The sequence below is a fragment of the Coregonus clupeaformis genome, chromosome 3, assembly GCF_020615455.1.
Source record: "Coregonus clupeaformis isolate EN_2021a chromosome 3, ASM2061545v1, whole genome shotgun sequence".
Classification (NCBI taxonomy): domain Eukaryota; kingdom Metazoa; phylum Chordata; class Actinopteri; order Salmoniformes; family Salmonidae; genus Coregonus; species Coregonus clupeaformis.
In genome coordinates, this window is record NC_059194.1 from 12,310,741 (window position 1) to 12,328,598 (window position 17,858).

The 17,858-nt window shown below is 48.8% G+C and overlaps 1 protein-coding gene across 6 annotated transcripts in view; it reads left to right on the forward strand.

Annotated features, from left to right (window-relative positions):
- The window catches only part of LOC121540670 (protocadherin-19-like), a 112,187-nt gene extending 98,197 nt beyond the window's left edge, over nucleotides 1-13,990 (forward strand). For all 6 annotated transcript variants that reach the window (XM_041849678.2, XM_041849687.2, XM_041849713.2 and 3 more), the window contains exon 5: nucleotides 11,280-13,990. In XM_041849678.2, coding sequence (XP_041705612.2) covers nucleotides 11,280-11,869 — 590 coding nt within the window. In that variant the 3' untranslated portion in view covers nucleotides 11,870-13,990. The remainder of the gene's footprint in view (nucleotides 1-11,279) is intronic.
- The last annotated feature ends 3,868 nt before the right edge of the window (nucleotides 13,991-17,858 follow it).

Below are 17,858 nucleotides of genomic sequence, written 5' to 3' on the forward strand. Positions count from 1 at the left end.
TGGAGGAAAAATGCTCTTCTGGAATTTGGCATGATTTACCGTGTGGTTTTTAAAATAATTAATGAAAGCACTACTTGTAAAAGAAACAGGCGGCGGTGATGGTGGTTGGTGGTGTTGACCGGAAATATAAGTTAACCTGTCAGTTTGTGTTAGCCGCCGACAAGCCGCACCCGGGGCCTTCACGGAAGAGACTGGCCTGTCAGACACACTCACCCGTCCGCTCGGCAGACTAGGTAGCAAATCACTTCCCTGATAAATTGACTGGTACTAACGCTCCAAAATGGAACCAGCTAGGGCTGCATAAAACCCCGCACTCATGGCTCCCCATCCGTACGACAGTCTTAACATGGCTTCCCAGCGACTCTAATTTCCTCCATAATTAATAATCTGACTGATGGATGAGAGGAAGAGAGGAGGAAGTCTGGAGGGGTCAGATACAGATAACAAAAAAATAGAGATATTTTGGGGAAGAAAGGTAGATTTAATAAAAGCAATGTGCTGTATGTGAGACAAGAGAGAAGACAAGAGACGAGAGGAAGGAAAAAAAAAAGATTTTAAAAAAAGAAAAAAAAAGAAGGAGGAGTGACGAAGGAGGGGGAACAGAGCATGGGGAGGAGGGATGGACTCATGAATGGGAGGAGGAGGAGGAGGGGGGAGTAGAGTGAACCAGATGCTGTTGGGAGGCGGAGGCAGTGGAGGGAGCAGAGGGAGAGGAGGGAGATGAGGCAGTGGAGGGAGATGAGGCAGTGGAAGGAGTGGAGGGAGAGGAGGGAGAAGAGGCAGAGGAGGCAGTGGAGGGAGAAGAGGCAGTGGAGGGAGAAGAGGGAGAGGAGGGAGAGGAGGGAGAGGAGAGAGAGGAGAGAGAGGAGGCAGTGGAGGCAGAAGAGGCAGAAGAGGCAGAAGAGGGAGAGGAGATGAGAGGAGGGAGAAGAGGGAGAGGAGAGTGGAGGGAGAAGAGGGAGAGGAGGGAGAGGAGGGAGAGGAGGCAGTGGGGGGAGAAGAGGGAGAAGAGGGAGAGGAGGGAGAAGAGGGAGAGGAGGAGAGGAGGGAGAGGAGGGAGAGGCGGGAGAGGAGGCAGTGGAGGGAGAAGAGGGAGAAGAGGGAGAGGAGGGAAAAGAGGGAGAGGAGGCAGTGGAGGCAGTGGAGGGAGAAGAGGGAGAGGAGGCAGTGGAGGGAGAAGAGGAGAGGAGGCAGTGGAGGGAGAGGAGGCATAGGAGGCAGTGGAGGGAGAAGAGGGAAAGGAGGGAGAGGAGGGAGAGGAGGGAGAAGAGGCAGTGGAGGGAGAAGAGGGAGAGGAGGGAGAAGAAGGGTAGGAGGCAGTGGAGGGAGATTAGGGAGAGGAGGCGGAAGAGGGAGAAGAGGGAGAGGAGGCAGAAGAGGGAGAGGAGGCAGAAGAGGGAGAGGAAGCGGAAGAGGGAGAGGAGGCAGTGGAGGGAGAAGTGGGAGAAGAGGGAGAGGAGTGAGAGGAGGGAGAAGAGGGAGAAGAGGGAGAAGAGGGAGAAGAGGCAGTGGAGGGAGAATAGGGAGAAGAGGGAGAGGAGGGAGAGGAGGGAGAGGCGGGAGAGGAGGCAGTGGAGGGAGAAGAGGGAGAAGAGGGAGAGGAGGGAAAAGAGGGAGAGGAGGCAGTGGAGGCAGTGGAGGGAGAAGAGGGAGAGGAGGCAGTGGAGGGAGAAGAGGAGAGGAGGCAGTGGAGGGAGAGGAGACATAGGAGGCAGTGGAGGGAGAAGAGGGAAAGGAGGGAGAGGAGGGAGAGGAGGGAGAAGAGGGAGAGGAGGGAGAAGAGGGAGAGGAGGCAGTGGAGGCAGTGGAGGGAGAAGAGGGAGAGGAGGAAGTGGAGGGAGAAGAGGGAGAGGAGGCAGTGGAGGGAGAGGAGGAATAGGAGGCAGTGGAGGGAGAAGAGGGAAAGGAGGGAGAGGAGGGAGAAGAGGGAGTGGAGGGAGAAGAGGGAGAGGAGGGAGAAGAAGGGTAGGAGGCAGTGGAGGGAGATTAGGGAGAGGAGGCAGAAGAGGGAGAAGAGGGAGAGGAGGGAGAAGAGGGAGAGGAGGCAGAAGAGGGAGAGGAGGCGGAAGAGGGAGAGGAGGCAGTGGAGGGAGAAGTGGGAGAAGAGGGAGAGGAGGGAGAAGAGGGAGAAGAGGGAGAAAAGGCAGTGGAGGGAGAAGAGGGAGAAGAGGGAGAAGAGGGAGAGGAGACAGAGGAGGGAGAGGAGGCAGTGGAGGGAGAAGAGGGAGAGGTGGCAGTGGAGGGAAATGAGGCAGTGGAGGGAGAAGAGGGAGAAGAGGGAGGAGAGGGAGAAGAGGCAGTGGAGGGAGAATAGGGAGAAGAGGGAGAAGAGGGAGAGGAGACAGAGGAGGGAGAGGAGGCAGTAGAGGGAGAAGAGGGAGAGGTGGCAGTGGAGGGAAAGGAGGCAGTGGAGGGAGAAGAGTGAGAAGAGGGAGAGGAGGGAGAGGAGGGAGTGGAGGGAGATGAAGGAGAGGAGAAAGAAGAGGGAGAGGAGGGAGAAGAGGGAGAGGAGGAAGTTGAGGGAGAGGAGGGAGAGGAGGCAGTGGAGGGAGAGGAGGAATAGGAGGCAGTGGAGGGAGAAGAGGGAAAGGAGGGAGAGGAGGGAGAGGAGGGAGAAGAGGCAGTGGAGGGAGAAGAGGGAGAGGAGGGAGAAGAAGGGTAGGAGGCAGTGGAGGGAGATTAGGGAGAGGAGGCTGAAGAGGGAGAAGAGGGAAAGGAGGCAGAAGAGGGAGATGAGGAAGAAGAGGGAGAGGAGGCGGAAGAGGGAGAGGAGGCAGTGGAGGGAGAAGTGGGAGAAGAGGGAGAGGAGTGAGAGGAGGGAGAAGAGGGAGAAGAGGGAGAAGAGGGAGAGGAGGGAGAGGAGGGAGAGGAGGGAGAGGAGGGAGAGGGGAGAGAGGAGAGAGAGGAGGCAGTGGAGGGAGAAGAGGGAGAAGAGGGAGAGGAGGGAGAAGAGCGAGAGGAGGCAGTGGAGGCAGTGGAGGGAGAAGAGGGAGAGGAGGCAGTGGAGGGAGAAGAGGGAGAGGAGGAAGAGGAGGGAGAGGAGGGAGAAGAGGGAGAGGCGGGAGAGGAGGGAGAGGAGGGAGAGGCGGGAGAGGAGGCAGTGGAGGGAGAAGAGGGAGAAGAGGGAGAGGAGGGAGAAGAGGGAGAGGAGGCAGTGGAGGCAGTGGAGGGAGAAGAGGGAGAGGAGGAAGTGGAGGGAGAAGAGGAGAGGAGGCAGTGGAGGGAGAGGAGGAATAGGAGGCAGTGGAGGGAGAAGAGGGAAAGGAGGGAGAGGAGGGAGAGGAGGGAGAAGAGGCAGTGGAGGGAGAAGAGGGAGAGGAGGGAGAAGAAGGGTAGGAGGCAGTGGAGGGAGATTAGGGAGAGGAGGCTGAAGAGGGAGAAGAGGGAGAGGAGGCAGAAGAGGGAGATGAGGAAGAAGAGGGAGAGGAGGCGGAAGAGGGAGAGGAGGCAGTGGAGGTAGAAGTGGGAGAAGAGGGAGAGGAGTGAGAGGAGGGAGAAGAGGGAGAAGAGGGAGAAGAGGGAGAGGAGGGAGAGGAGGGAGAGGAGGGAGAGGAGAGAGAGGGGAGAGAGGAGAGAGAGGAGGCAGTGGAGGGAGAAGAGGGAGAAGAGGGAGAGGAGGGAGAAGAGCGAGAGGAGGCAGTGGAGGCAGTGGAGGGAGAAGAGGGAGAGGAGGCAGTGGAGGGAGAAGAGGGAGAGGAGGGAGAGGAGGGAGAAGAGGGAGAGGCGGGAGAGGAGGCAGTGGAGGGAGAAGAGGGAGAAGAGGGAGAGGAGGGAGAAGAGGGAGAGGAGGCAGTGGAGGCAGTGGAGGGAGAAGAGGGAGAGGAGGCAGTGGAGGGAGAAGAGGAAGAGGAGGCGGTGGAGGGAGATGAGGAATAGGAGGCAGTGGAGGGAGAAGAGGGAAAGGAGGGAGAGGAGGGAGAGGAGGGAAAAGAGGCAGTGGAGGGAGAAGAGGGAGAGGAGGGAGAAGAAGGGTATGAGGCAGTGGAGGGAGATTAGGGAGAGGCGGCAGAAGAGGGAGAAGAGGGAGAGGAGGCAGAAGAGGGAGAAGAGGGAGAAGAGGAAGAAGAGGCAGTGGAGGGAGAATAGGGAGAAGAGGGAGAAGAGGGAGAGGAGACAGAGGAGGGAGAGGAGGCAGTGGAGGGAGAAGAGGGAGAGGTGGCAGTGGAGGGAAAGGAGGCAGTGGAGGGAGAAGAGGGAGAAGAGGGAGGAGAGGGAGAAGAGGCAGTGGAGGCAGTGGAGGGAGAAGAGGGAGAGGAGGCAGTGGAGGGAGAAGAGGGAGAAGAGGGAGAAGAGGGAGAGGAGGCAGTGGAGACAGTGGAGGGAGAAGAGGGAGAGGAGGCAGTGGAGGGAGAAGAGGGAGAGGAGGCAGTGGAGGGAGAGGAGGAATAGGAGGCAGTGGAGGGAGAAGAGGGAGAGGAGGGAGAGGAGGGAGAAGAGGCAGTGGAGGGAGAAGAGGGAGAGGAGGGAGAAGAAGGGTATGAGGCAGTGGAGGGAGATTAGGGAGAGGAGGCAGAAGAGGGAGAAGAGGGAGAGGAGGAAGAAGAGGGAGAGGAGGCGGAAGAGGGAGAGTAGGCAGTGGAGGGAGAAGTGGGAGAAGAGGGAGTGGAGTGAGAGGAGGGAGAAGAGGGAGAAGAGGGAGAAGAGGGAGAGGAGACAAAGGAGGGAGGGGAGGCAGTGGAGGGAGAAGAGGGAGAGGTGGCAGTGGAGGGAAAGGAGGCAGTGGAGGGAGAAGAGGGAGAAGAGGGAGGCGAGGGAGAAGAGGCAGTGGAGGCAGTGGAGGGAGAAGAGGGAGAGGAGGCAGTGGAGGGAGAAGAGGGAGAAGAGGGAGAAGAGGGAGAAGAGGGAGAGGAGGCAGTGGAGACAGTGGAGGGAGAAGAGGGAGAGGAGGCAGTGGAGGGAGAAGAGGGAGAGGAGGCAGTGGAGGGAGAGGAGGAATAGGAGGCAGTGGAGGGAGAAGAGGGAGAGGAGGGAGAAGAGGCAGTGGAGGGAGAAGAGGGAGAGGAGGGAGAAGAAGGGTATGAGGCAGTGGAGGGAGATTAGGGAGAGGAGGCAGAAGAGGGAGAAGAGGGAGAGGAGGGAGAAGAGGGAGAGGAGGCAGAAGAGGGAGAGGAGGCAGAAGAGGGAGAGGAGGCAGTGGAGGGAGAAGTGGGAGAAGAGGGAGAGGAGTGAGAGGAGGGAGAAGAGGGAGAAGAGGGAGAAGAGGGAGAGGAGACAGAGGAGGGAGAGGAGGCAGTGGAGGGAGAAGAGGGAGAGGTGGCAGTGGAGGGAAAGGAGGCAGTGGAGGGAGAAGAGGGAGAAGAGGGAGGAGAGGGAGAAGAGGCAGTGGAGGGAGAATAGGGAGAAGAGGGAGAAGAGGGAGAGGAGACAGAGGAGGGAGAGGAGGCAGTAGAGGGAGAAGAGGGAGAGGTGGCAGTGGAGGGAAAGGAGGCAGTGGAGGGAGAAGAGGGAGAAGAGGAAGAGGAGGGAGAGGAGGGAGTGGAGGGAGATGAGGGAGAGGAGATAGAAGAGGGAGAGGAGGGAGAATAGGGAGAGGAGGCAGTGGAGGGAGAGGAGGGAGAGGAGGCAGTGGAGGGAGAAGAGGGAGAAGAGGGAGAGGAGGGAGAAGAGGGAGAGGAGGCAGAAGAGGGAGAGGAGGCAGTGAGGGAGAAGAGGGAGAGGAGACAGTGGAGGGAGAAGAGGGAGAGGAGGAAGTAGAGAGAGAGGAGGGAGAGGAAGCAGAGGAGGGAGAGGAGGCAGAGGAGGGAGAGGAGGAAGTGGAGGGAGAGGAGAGGGAGAAGGGAGAGGAGGCGGAAGAGGGAGAGTAGGAGAGGAGGGAGAGGATGCAGTGGAGGGAGAGGAGGCGGTGGAGGGAGAAGAGGGAAAGGAGGCAGTTTAGGGAGAGGAGGGAGAGGAGGGAGAGGAGGCAGGGGAGGTAGAAGAGGGAGAGGAGGCAGGGGAGGGAGAAGAGGGAGAGGAGAGTGTGGAGGCAGTGGTGTGAGAGGAGGCGGTGGAGGGAGAAGAGGGAAAGGTCTCGGCTGCTATGAAGGTGCTGGGAGAATGATGGGCTTGTGCGGCGCGGAAAGGGTGCCCCTCCACTGTTTGTAAAAACAAGACCATCACACTCCATCTTGCGCTCCTGCAGGAGCCAGGGCTTGCGGCTGATTAATGGCACCGGCAGACTGAATTGGCTGGCTGGGATGACAGCAGCGCTTGGACTCCCTGGTGGGTAGTAGTGGGAGGCTGCCTCACTGGCATGCCCCGCTCAAGCCCAGTTATAGGATGGCAAATAGTGTTAGCCCTAGCACTAGCTAAAGCAGACCAGATAGAGTTAGCTCTAGCACTAGATAAAGCAGAACAAATAGCGTTAGCCCTAGCACTAGCTAAAGCAGGCCAGATAGTGTTAGTCCTAGCACTAGCTAAAGCAGACAAGCCTGTAAAGGCCCTGACCCACTGTGTCTAGGTAAGCCATGGCCAAGTTAATCAGGGTTGTGTTCATTGGGGTACAGGGTTTAAAACAATTTGCAAATGGAAAATGAAAATCATCATTTCTTAATGGACAAGTCAGTTTTCTTCCGTTTGGTGCCTAAGGTTTTCAGCATAGTCCAAGGTTGCCTGAGAATTCATCTTAGCTGCAGCACCAACCAACCACACAGACACTCAATTCCACTAGTTCCCTGTTTCTGAAATTCCTCTCTCTAATTTGTCTGCTGAGGGAGCTTTAGCATTTGAGCGTTGAGAGGCTGCGGCGACAATTTAGATGTAATCTTGATAATTTAGTGTGTGGCTGGTAGAATGGAAAATTAATATGGAGAGCAATTAGAAAACAGTAATTCCACTGTCACAGATAGGGACTGGCACCTCGAGTGCTGAAACGCAAGGGCTTTGTTTGTGGTGCATGAGGAGTAATGTCACTCAGACAGACAGACAGACATGGAGGAGGAGAGGCGGCCCGCCACCAGACTTGTCCTTAAAGGGGTCAGCGGCTGGATAACTGCTCTGTTCATTTCATTCTCATTTCATACCAGTCAGCCACAACCAGCACCACTCATGCAGCGAAGTGAAAGAGACAAAACAAAATGTCAGCCTTGGCGGTTTGCTCTTTTGCTCTCCCAGAGCCGATTATTTTGTCCTCTCGCACAGACAACCATCAAATACATTGTTTCAGTGATTGGACACAGACAGCAATATCAAAGATGGCAGGGGGGTGAAACAACGACCACATACTGACAGTAGAAACGTAAAGCTTTTTGAGGGCGAAATAAATGAAAAGTTGAAAATATCCCCAAATGATGAGTTTGACATGATATCGTCTGACGATTTCCTTTATTTTGGGTCAGCAGTGTGTTGCTACGGTATTATTGGGCTATCGTAAATCATTATAAATTGCTCTAATCATTGCTAAATAAAGTGGAATAAAGTGGTCCTACCCATAGGGAGACTATTAGTATATCCAATTATCTTTAAGCATTTATCCTCATCCACCTTTTTCTAATACTACTTTTTATAGACTCTTATGCTCTAAATTCTTTTAGGGCTCATCGTTCAGCAAACCCAAACTGACTGAATGGTGTCATACAGAGGATCTCACAGCCGTATGGCCGCAATTAAGCCCTCCAATAGAAACTGCGTAGTCTCCAGAATCTGGGTTTGCATCAAGTCACCACTGGCTTTCTAGTTAGTTACTCTGCCTTCCTCCCCCTCATTTTGTAGGATTACATCACTGTTTTGAGCCTGGAGGTTCTCTTGTTGAACTTTTTGGAGGGAAAACAGTGTTTGTTTTCCAAGTGAGACCACATTACCCTGCCAAACAGGACAAGTTTTGAGGGGAGAGTCTTTTCTCCATATGATAAAAATACTTCCCTTATGTGTTCACTGTTAGAAGATTTCATCCTTAGCTGTTCGCCGATTCAGCTGATTCTCTCACTTTTGCTACATTAGCCACAAACAAATAGCCCCTTCAGGTGTGCGACTAGGGAGGATCGTTAAAGGCCCACTTGCAACGGTCAACTGAGGGATGGCTGTGCAAGGCTCATAGAGCCACCCGATGACTTCCTATCTGTCATGACCATAGGTTGTGACTACTTCCCGTGAAAGAGGAAGGGGGCTCCTAGCGCATGAATATAGGCGAGGAAGCTGGAACGAAGGGAGAACAGGTGGGCTCTCTTCTTCATGCTGATGTAAACTGATGTTATTCCAGGTAAAACACGGACGATATATACCAGGAAATTACAGCTTTTGAATTTGAAGTGGCAACACTGTGCGACGTGTGCATAATGGCATACATATTTAAAGTGCTCCCCAATGCCTTTGGTATTCTTTTGAACTCCCAATTCGGAATTAAAAGCACAACATTTCCGATTTGTCAGCGGTGCTGAGGGACTTGGATCCTTGTGATTTTTATATTTTCCCCTTCTCTCCATTTAACTCAATTTATATTTCAAATCTGGAATGACTGAAAAACACAGGCGAGCTTCCGGCTCCCGACCGAGTGCCCTCAGTAATTAATAGGTATTAAATCCTAGATAGGAAATGTTCCTACTGATATAGAACCGCTCTGTACTTTAAGTATTTTTCCCGTAACTGATTAGCAAGCTTATTTTCCTGATGACTTTCAATAGGCATCCACAGCAGGAGGGTGCCTCCTTCTTGCTCGTCCTCTTGGCTTGTGGTGTTTCAGACCTCGACAGAGCTATAAAGAGCTTTTAATTGCTTTGTTTGTGAGCATTAGATTTAGCTTCTTTCGATTTTTCTCTGCAAGAGATTCGGCTTTGTCAGGGGTCAGGGGGTCGACCGGTGGCCTGTCGTTCTTCTTTCTTTCTCTTTATTTTCAATGTTGTTCTGTCGTCTTCTAGGGGACCTTTGACAACGACATCTGCTTACGTGGTGAGCCTCTAAGCGGAGGCAGGATGTGAACATTCTGTTAATGGTGCTCAGGCTTTCAGAACGATGTTAGTTACAACAGAACCGCTCTCTCTCCGGAGATCCCCTAAAGGAAGGGGGTGGGAAAGGGTTTATTCACTGCTGTTGCATGGACGGCTCAGTATAAAGCATAGAGTTTGAATATGTCTTCTTTGTGTCCCGAGACCTTTCAATCAGGCTGCGGGAAAAAAATGTTTCAAATCTATTGAAAGGAACCTGTATTGATCCAGAGGATGCTGATCAATCCAAGTCCCCTGGAAAAGAAGGAAGAGCGTCATAAGAGAGCAGAAGTTTTGAAGGGGAGATTGCGATTGTGCAATATGCCAGGTGTTCTGTAAGCAGTCTCTTGATGCCAGGTGTTCTATAAGCATTCTCTTGACGCCAGGTGTTCTATAACCAGTCTCTGCCGTGAGCAGTATGAATAATGGTAAAGCTCAACCCCTTGTTGCCATGGGGATAACATTGACTTTTGGGGATGAAAAGCCCCTTTCAGATGTGGACTTGAGTGTGTTCACAGGCCCTGGTAATTACAGACACCATTTTAGCCACTTGAGCCACCAGAGTCCATCCAGAGCTTTATTTTCTATTCCTTTTAATTTCACAATGTTCTCCTGTCCACATCGGAGTGTGTGGAGAGAGGGATGGAGGGAGGGTGTGGCCAGAGTACGCAGACACAGCCAATATGTGTCAGGGTACACAAACCCACACACACGCACACACACACACACAAACACACACTGCAAAGCTCAAGGTAATCCTTCAGCACAGTCCATGGTCCTGGCTGCCTGCTTGGCCTCTTGAGCTCCAGTGTCCCTGGCCATGAACAACCCCCATAATCCTATACTGAGATCAACCATAGCATGGTTCAAATGGCCCACGAACCCAGCCAGCCAGTCAGCCAGTCACCCAGCCAGTCAGCCAGTCAGCCAGTCATGTGTCAGTCTCATCAGATCACAGTTTAAGAGGGAGACAGCTTCGGCAGCCTTGTCCCTGGAACGCAATCTTTAAATATAGATTGGCGCGCCCAAAGCAGAGGTGCCCCTCAGAGTGCAGAAAAGAGGGGAAGAAAACAGATAATTAGTGATTTTAATTAGGTGATCTGTCAAGCTGCGAGTGCCAGATCTAAACGTGTGGCGTGCTGTGGGTCGATGGCAATTCCTTCTCACAATCCCTTCCTGTCACCTTGGGCCTCTCTTGTGGGAGGAGGGCCCCTTGCCCCTAGGAGGCGAGGACCAATCGGGAGGCTTAGAAATGTGTCACTGAACATCTGCGTGTCAGTTTATTTTACAAGGCCGAGGCCAACAGAGAGAACTCGGAGGCACCGTAGTGGCATACTGAATGGTTAAGGTAAATGACTGTGTCTATTTGGCCTGTAACATGGTAGCTACTGTATACTGTAGATATTATTCATGTTATGTTTTTTCACGAATGCGATTGTTACATCCACAGACATCCTTTGATTCTCATGACAAAACTTGCCCTTGACATGTGTTCAATATGTCAGTATAAAGCCATTCTTTGCCTGCTTTGTGAGTGGGTGTGATTTGATGGAATTCATGAACACGAGGGCATCTTGAATGTGCCCTTGTAAGGTTATCTGTCCAGATGGCCAATAATCAAATATGTATGGATTCAAAGGCCTCAGCATCAAGTACTCACTCGACTGGCCTATGGATAAAAATCCTAAATTCTGGCTTAGATAACAAAGGTAGAGAAGAGGACGACAGCTCTTCAGCTCCAGACAAGAGCGCTTGGCTCTTTTGTTGTTGTTTTAATGATACAGAAATCGTCCTGAAAGCCCTTCCCTCCGACACAACAAAGGATATGTAGTAATACAGACTTTTTGTCAGCGTTAAAACATCATTAGATATTTATAACTCAGCGCCAGATGACAGAGACTGAGCTAGATGAACTAGGCAACGATATGGCAACGCAGCTGGTGCCTCTTAGTGGTAATATCTGATTGCACTGTTTAAACCCTGGCTTTCATCAAGTGTTGCTACTGAAATCACAATTATGCATGAGCTGGAAATGGACTTTGATTTAACAATACGTCCTTTAAATTGACGCATTAGAAGTGCCTCAAACTAGCAGATCTCTATTCGTCTGGAAGTAACGGCAAGTCTTGTGTAGTCTTGAAAGAGAAATTACCCACAGAAAATATCAAACTGGGGCTGTTCGGGTTCCAACAAACTTTGCTTCATTTTTTAAAAGTCTCTGACATGTAGCTAAATAAAATGAAAGGACCAGAAACAAACCGTGGTGAAATCCATGAAAGCAAAGTGCCAATGTGTTAAAGTGCTGGAAAATAGGCCAGTTCAACAGACAAATCTAACAATTCCCTTTTCTTTCTCCCTCTGCCTTCTTCCCTCCTTCTGCAGACCCCAGCGAAGGCTTCCACTGCCAGGACGAGTGTCGTATCCTGGGCCATTCGGACCGCTGCTGGATGCCCCGTGTGCCCGGTCCGGCCCGCGGCAAGTCGCCTGAGCACGGCCACCCACGTAACAACATCATCGCCCTGTCCATCGAGGCCACCACCGTGGATGTGCCCCACTACGAGGACTGTGGCACCGGCACCATCAAAAGGACTTTTGCCACCTTCGGCAAGGACGGCCCAGAGGACCCAGAGCGGGGCGAGCTAAAGGGCAACAAGCGGACAATGATGGAGTCACAGGTGTGCAGCCCCAAGTCCAACGGCGGCGCCGTGCGCGAGGCGGGCAACGGGCGCGAAGCAGCCAGTCCCATCACTTCCCCTGTGCACCTGAAGAGCCCGCTGGCCAAGGTGCCATCCGGCTATAACACGCTCAGGTGCCGTGGCGCCGAGCGCATTGCCAACCACAGCATGCTGCGGCAGCCTGAGGGGAAGGACAGCGAGCCGGCCGTCCGGGAGATCAACACGCTCCTCCACGACAGTGGCCATCTTGAGAAGGAGTCTCCCAGCAGCAAGCGCCTGAAGGACATTGTGCTTTAACGGGCATCAGGGGGAGCCTACTCACACACACACACACACACACTCACACACACACACACAGTGTAAACAAACACGTATATATATATATACTCCGCCATAGCTGTGTACGCAGGAGAAAGTCAAGCCGAGAAAAAAAAAAGAAAGAAAGAAAGACAACTTGAGCGTAGTACCAAGGACAAAGTGTGGAATGTTACTGGAAAATGCTGAGCTTCGTGTTGTGTTCCTCCAGAAAAGTGAAGGCCGTGGATGTGGCTTTGTTGTAGTCGCAGTACTTTTCTTGTTTGCTTTTCTGTACGTTTTCTGCAGCCAGTGGACAGGCAGGTTGCTGTTGACTGTGTGACTTGCCCCTTCGGCCGGATTCTGCCTCTCCCCCGTTCAGATTTCTGTGGACCTGACACCTACGGTGACGGATAAAAAAGTACAGAACTTTATGCCTTTTGACTGTTTTTGTATCACTAACTGAGATTGCCTTCTTTGGTTTGCAGCTTTGTCTCGGCTGCCAAATTGACTCGTCGTTTCCTTTGTAAAGCTCCCCACAGTGCGACAGACGGCAACAGACAGAGAGACATGCACAGGATTCTTCTTCTGTGAACCATTGCCTCTATGTGCATCTTGAACAGTGCTCAGTAGTGGAGACGGAGAAGGGAAGGGAGGGAAGACATTCTCAGTCTCATTTTCTTCTTGGTCTGATAAGAGAATCCGTATTCTCTGTATACACCCCCTCACCCCACTGGAGGACATCCCAGTGTCACCAGACTGTGAGGTCTGCACAGTATTTATGGTTTATCACTGATGGAGCTTAATGAACTCTTGCTATCTGCCCAGGCACTCCCAACACTGGGAAGTGGGTCAGACTTTCGACCGAGCTAGAGAAAAAAATACTTATTGCTTTTGAAATCTCCTGTGCCCATTCTTGATTGTAGCCAGTGGAGCACAATTAGAAACGTGTGCTCTGGTCTTGTACTTTTTCTGACTTTTGACTATGAGGCTAGGATAGAAGGGATCGTCACTCACGTCTTGCTATGTGAAACTCTGTATAGGGTTTACTATTATCATTTTTAATAACCTGTTGTTATGTGACAATCCCTTTAATGTTTTGTTTCAAGCGTTTTAAAAAATTACAAATAAACAGTGGTGTTCAACTGAAGCTACAGTAGCGTTGTTACACAAACACAAAAACAAAAAAACATATGCCAAAATATATTTTATAAATAATTTAAAAATGTATAATGAGAATATTTAATGCTGTGTAGTTATTTTATCAGTAAGTTATACTTGAAATTAACTGGCTTTGTTTATTTTGCTTTTTTTTTTTATTGATTATGGTTATTATTATTTTTTCAAAATGAAATTTAATTTTTGTTTTTGTTTACTGTGTTACCCCTGGCAACTGTTGACTTGCAGTCTACCTTGTTGTAAAGAGTTTCTTATTGGTCAGTTCTTGTGCCATCAAGTTTCTGTGTGGACAAATAGAAAATGTAAAAAATAAAATAAAAAAGAAGCTATTTCAGCACCAATAGTAGTGTGTCAGTTCAATGAGCTTAGAGTGAGATAGCAAAAGAAACCAAAAAATAAGCAAACAAAACCGTAAAGATTGCTTAATCTTAATATTTAAGTAATAAGAAGATGGTTAAGCTAGTTTTTTAAGCTAGTGAGATAATTCCACCTATTTCTGTGTGTCTGTTTTTGGACTAAGGTTCCCCATTAGTTCCTCACCTCAGAACTGTTCTTAGTGATATAAACCAGAGAATAGGCCCTGTCGACACTTCAAGTAAGAGACTAAGGATGAAAGAATGCAGACTAGCTTTGCTCAACTGCTGTGCCATCATGTACCATCTCCTTTGAATTGAGTCTGAAAATATATTTAAGAACAGCAAGACAAACAGATTTGGTGGAATCGTATGTTTAAAGGAAATGAAGGTCTTCGAAGTTCAGTTGCTTTACAGTTAAACTATGTACAACATGGAAGATTGTGAATGGAAAAATGACAAAATTGCATACAATGAAATAGATCTTGTAGCTCAATGTTTTTGCTTGTCTCACCCATGGCTTCTGGCAACATGAACATCTGAATAATCACTGAATGTATACAGCAGCTTATTATTAAACTATTAAATGTTCTCCACTTTGTTTCCTTGTTATTCCTGAGTGTATGAGAGAGGAAGTCATCTTCGATAACACACTCCTCAAAATGACCATCAAATACCTCATAATGAAATATATGCGCGTTGAAACGATGAGCGAGAGATGGGGAGAGAGAGAGAGAGAGAAGGAGAGAGAGTGTGTGCATTGTTGTAAATTAATGAGCATGACCATGACCCAGCATATTGCAATTATCCATTTTTAAATTATCTTTTGTCTTGCCATAATTCATTAAAATCTATAATGTGATCTGAATATCGGCTGGAAGGCTTCCTTGAAAATGGCATGACGGTGCATAGAGTGATGACTATTAAATCTATCATGATAAAATGGAAATGAACAGTTTCTGTTAAGGCTCGCTCACAAGTCACAATTAGGATTCCAGGCAGGTGCTGATGCTGCTCTCTCATTATAAGTTACATCATTTTTAGATCTCCCGATTGACAAATTTGAGGAAATAAATGAGGAAGGGCCACCAGTATCAGGTGACGGACGGTAACTACACCTCAAGCTGGCCAAGCAAGGCAGTCTTTAGGGACTGATCCAGCCAAAGTGTCTATTTCTAATGGCTGAGACCTTTTCATTTGCAGGAGTGGGTCACACATGCCATGTTAAAGGCATTGAACATTCCCTAGCTCATCTTTAGATGCCACGAAACAGACATTGACGCCTGTGAAGCCTTGCGTTGTCATTCCTTTTACATTAGGTGAGTGAGTAATGTACATTCACAGCCAGCAACATGTCATTTTGACAGTATTTTCTCCTTACGAACCATATTGATTGATCAGTTGCCTTGATGCACTGAAGCTATGAAATAATTTGAACATGCATTTTGTTACGTTCCCCATCAAAATGTGTCGCTCAAACAGAAAGGGGAACTAACAAAGATTCACTGACAACAACCTATATAAACATGGTGTCTACTGGCTGTCAACAATTAAATATTAGACAAAACACACACTTAAAAAAATATATATATATATATATACATATACACAGCTCTGGAAAAAATTAAGAGACCACTACAAAATTATCAGTTTCTCTGGTTTTACTATTTATAGGTATGTGTTTGGGTAAAAATAACATTTTTGTTTTATTCTATAAACTACTGACAACATTTCTCCCAAATTCCAAATAAAAATATTGTCATTTAGAGCATTTATTTGCAGAAAATGACAACTGGTCAAAATAACAACAAATATGCAGTGTTGTCAGACCTCGAATAATGCAAAGAAAATAAGTTCATGTTCATTTTTAAACAACACAATACTAATGTTTTAACTTAGGAAGAGTTCAGAAATCAATATTTGGGGGAATAACCCTGATTTTCAATCACAGCTTTAATGCGTCTTGGCATGCTCTCCACCAGTCTTTCACATTGATGTTGGGTGACTTTATGCCACTCCTGGCGCAAAAATTAAAGCAGCTCGGCTTTGTTTGATGGCTTGTGACCATCCATCTTCCTCTTGATCACACTCCAGAAGTTTTCAATGGGGTTCAGGTCTGGAGATTGGGCTGGCCATGACAGGGTCTTGATCTGGTGGTCCTCCATCCACACCTTGATTGACCTGGCTGTGTGGCATGGCGCATTGTCCTGCTGGAAAAAACAATCCTCAGAGTTGGGGAACAATGTCAGAGCAAAAGGAAGCAGTTTTCTTCCAGGACAACCTTGTACATGGCTTGATTCATGCGTCCTTCACGAAGACAAATCTGCCCGATTCCAGCCTTGCTGAAGCACCCCCAGATCATCACCGATCCTCCACCATATTTCACAGTGGGTGCGAGACACTGTGACTTGTAGGCCTCTCCAGGTCTCCGTCTAACCACTAGACGACCAGGTGTTGGGCAAAGCTGAAAATTGGACTCATCAGAGAAGATGACCTTACTCCAGTCCTCTACGGTCCAATCCTTATGGTCTTTTGCAAACCTCAGCCTGGCTCTTCTTTGCTTCTCATTGATGAAGGGCTTTTTTCTAGCTTTGCACGACTTCAGCCCTGCCCCTAGGAGCATGTTTCGAACTGTCCTCGCCGTGCACTTCACCCCAGCTGCGTTTGCCATTCTTTTTGTAGGTCACTTGATGTCATCCTACGGTTGTTGAGTGACATTCGAATGAGTTGGTGGTCATCCCGGTCAGTAGAGAGTCGTTTTCACCCTCTGCCGGTCTGTAGCTTTGTTGTCCCCAATGTCTGCTGCATTGAAATTTTAAGGATGGAAGCAACCTGACGCTCACTGTATCCCTCTGCCAGTAAAGCCAGAATTGAACCCTTCTTTTCCTCACTCAAAACTTTCCTCTTCAACTCATTTGGCATGGTCAATAGTTATTTTTTGATTCATATTACTTTTGAGGTACTATTAGCACTGTTTTTGCCATCCAGCTGGTCCTATTGCAAGAGGATAGTGATGACCGCAGCAGTGTTTTTTATACTTTTCCTCGTTAAATAAGATTTGGTTCAGGTGATCACCTAATCAGTACCTAATTCAGTAGAATGAGGTGTGCCTGTGTTGGAATTCAACAGACACTGGAATGGAATGGCTGTCATACATGTAGAGATGCTGATTTAAGAAAAATGTGCAGTGGTCTCTTAATTTCTTCCAGAGCTGTATATACATACACATACATATACATATACACATACAGTGCATTTCTAATTTTCTCTACTTTTGCATATTTGTGATACTGAATGTTATCAGATCTTCAACCAAAACCTAATATTAGATAAAGGGAACATAAGTGAACAAATAACACAACAATTACATATTTATTTCATAAACAAAGTTATGCAACACCCAATTCCCCTGTGTGAAAAAGTAATTGCCCCCTTACACTCAATAACTGGTTGTGCCACCTTTAGCTGCAATGACTCCAACCAAATGCTTCCTGTAGTTGTTGATCAGTCTCTCACGTCGCTGTGGAGGAATTTTGGCCCACTCTTCCATGCAGAACTGCTTTAACTCAGTGACGTGTGGGTTTTCAAGTATTAACTGCTCGTTTCAAGTCCTGCCACAACATCTCAATTGGGATTAGGTCTCCAATTTGTTGCTTTTTAGCAATTTTCATGTAGACTTGATTGTGTGTTTTGGATCATTGTCTTGCTGCATGACCCAGCTGCGCTTCAGCTTCAGCTCACAGACGGATGGTCTGACATTCTCCTGTAGAATTCTCTGATACAGAGCAGAATTCATGGTTCCTTCTATTAAGGCAAGTCGTCCAGGTCTTTATTTTTTACAATCTTTTTATTTTTTTCTAATTTTTTCTAATTTTTTTCTTTAGTTGCCAAGTGAAAAACTCAAGCACGCTTCTATAACTCTCGTCCCCTTGGACCAAGCCCAACCAAAACAAAACTAATCTCCAAAATGGCAAAAACCTACAGTCACAATAAATTGTGAGCCAGGGCTACACACTGACTAAACACAACTTATTGACTGCCCACCCTTGAAAGACAATCAGCAACCAAGTTGTCCTTACCATGGACATGTCTGATTTCCAGGGGAAACTCCTGCAATATCCGTAGTAACTTTCCTCTCGTGAGGAAAGTTACCACCTCACTGCGGAGCTACTCTCTCTTTTCAGGGTTCAGTCGATAGGCATGTTGTTGGATCGGGGCCGAGTCCCCAATGTCAATGTCATGCTTTAGTACATTTGTCTGGGTTAGTACAGCTGAGAATAAACCCTGATATTGTAAAAGCAGTGCAACAATGTTGCCTTTAAACTCCGGAGACAAGTGTGTTGTTACGTCTACTCCCGCTCTCCCACCCCGGCACTCGATGCCACCGGTCTACTAACCACCGGTCCTGGCAACCCATCTTTACGCACACCTGGTAACCACCATTACGCACACCTGCACCC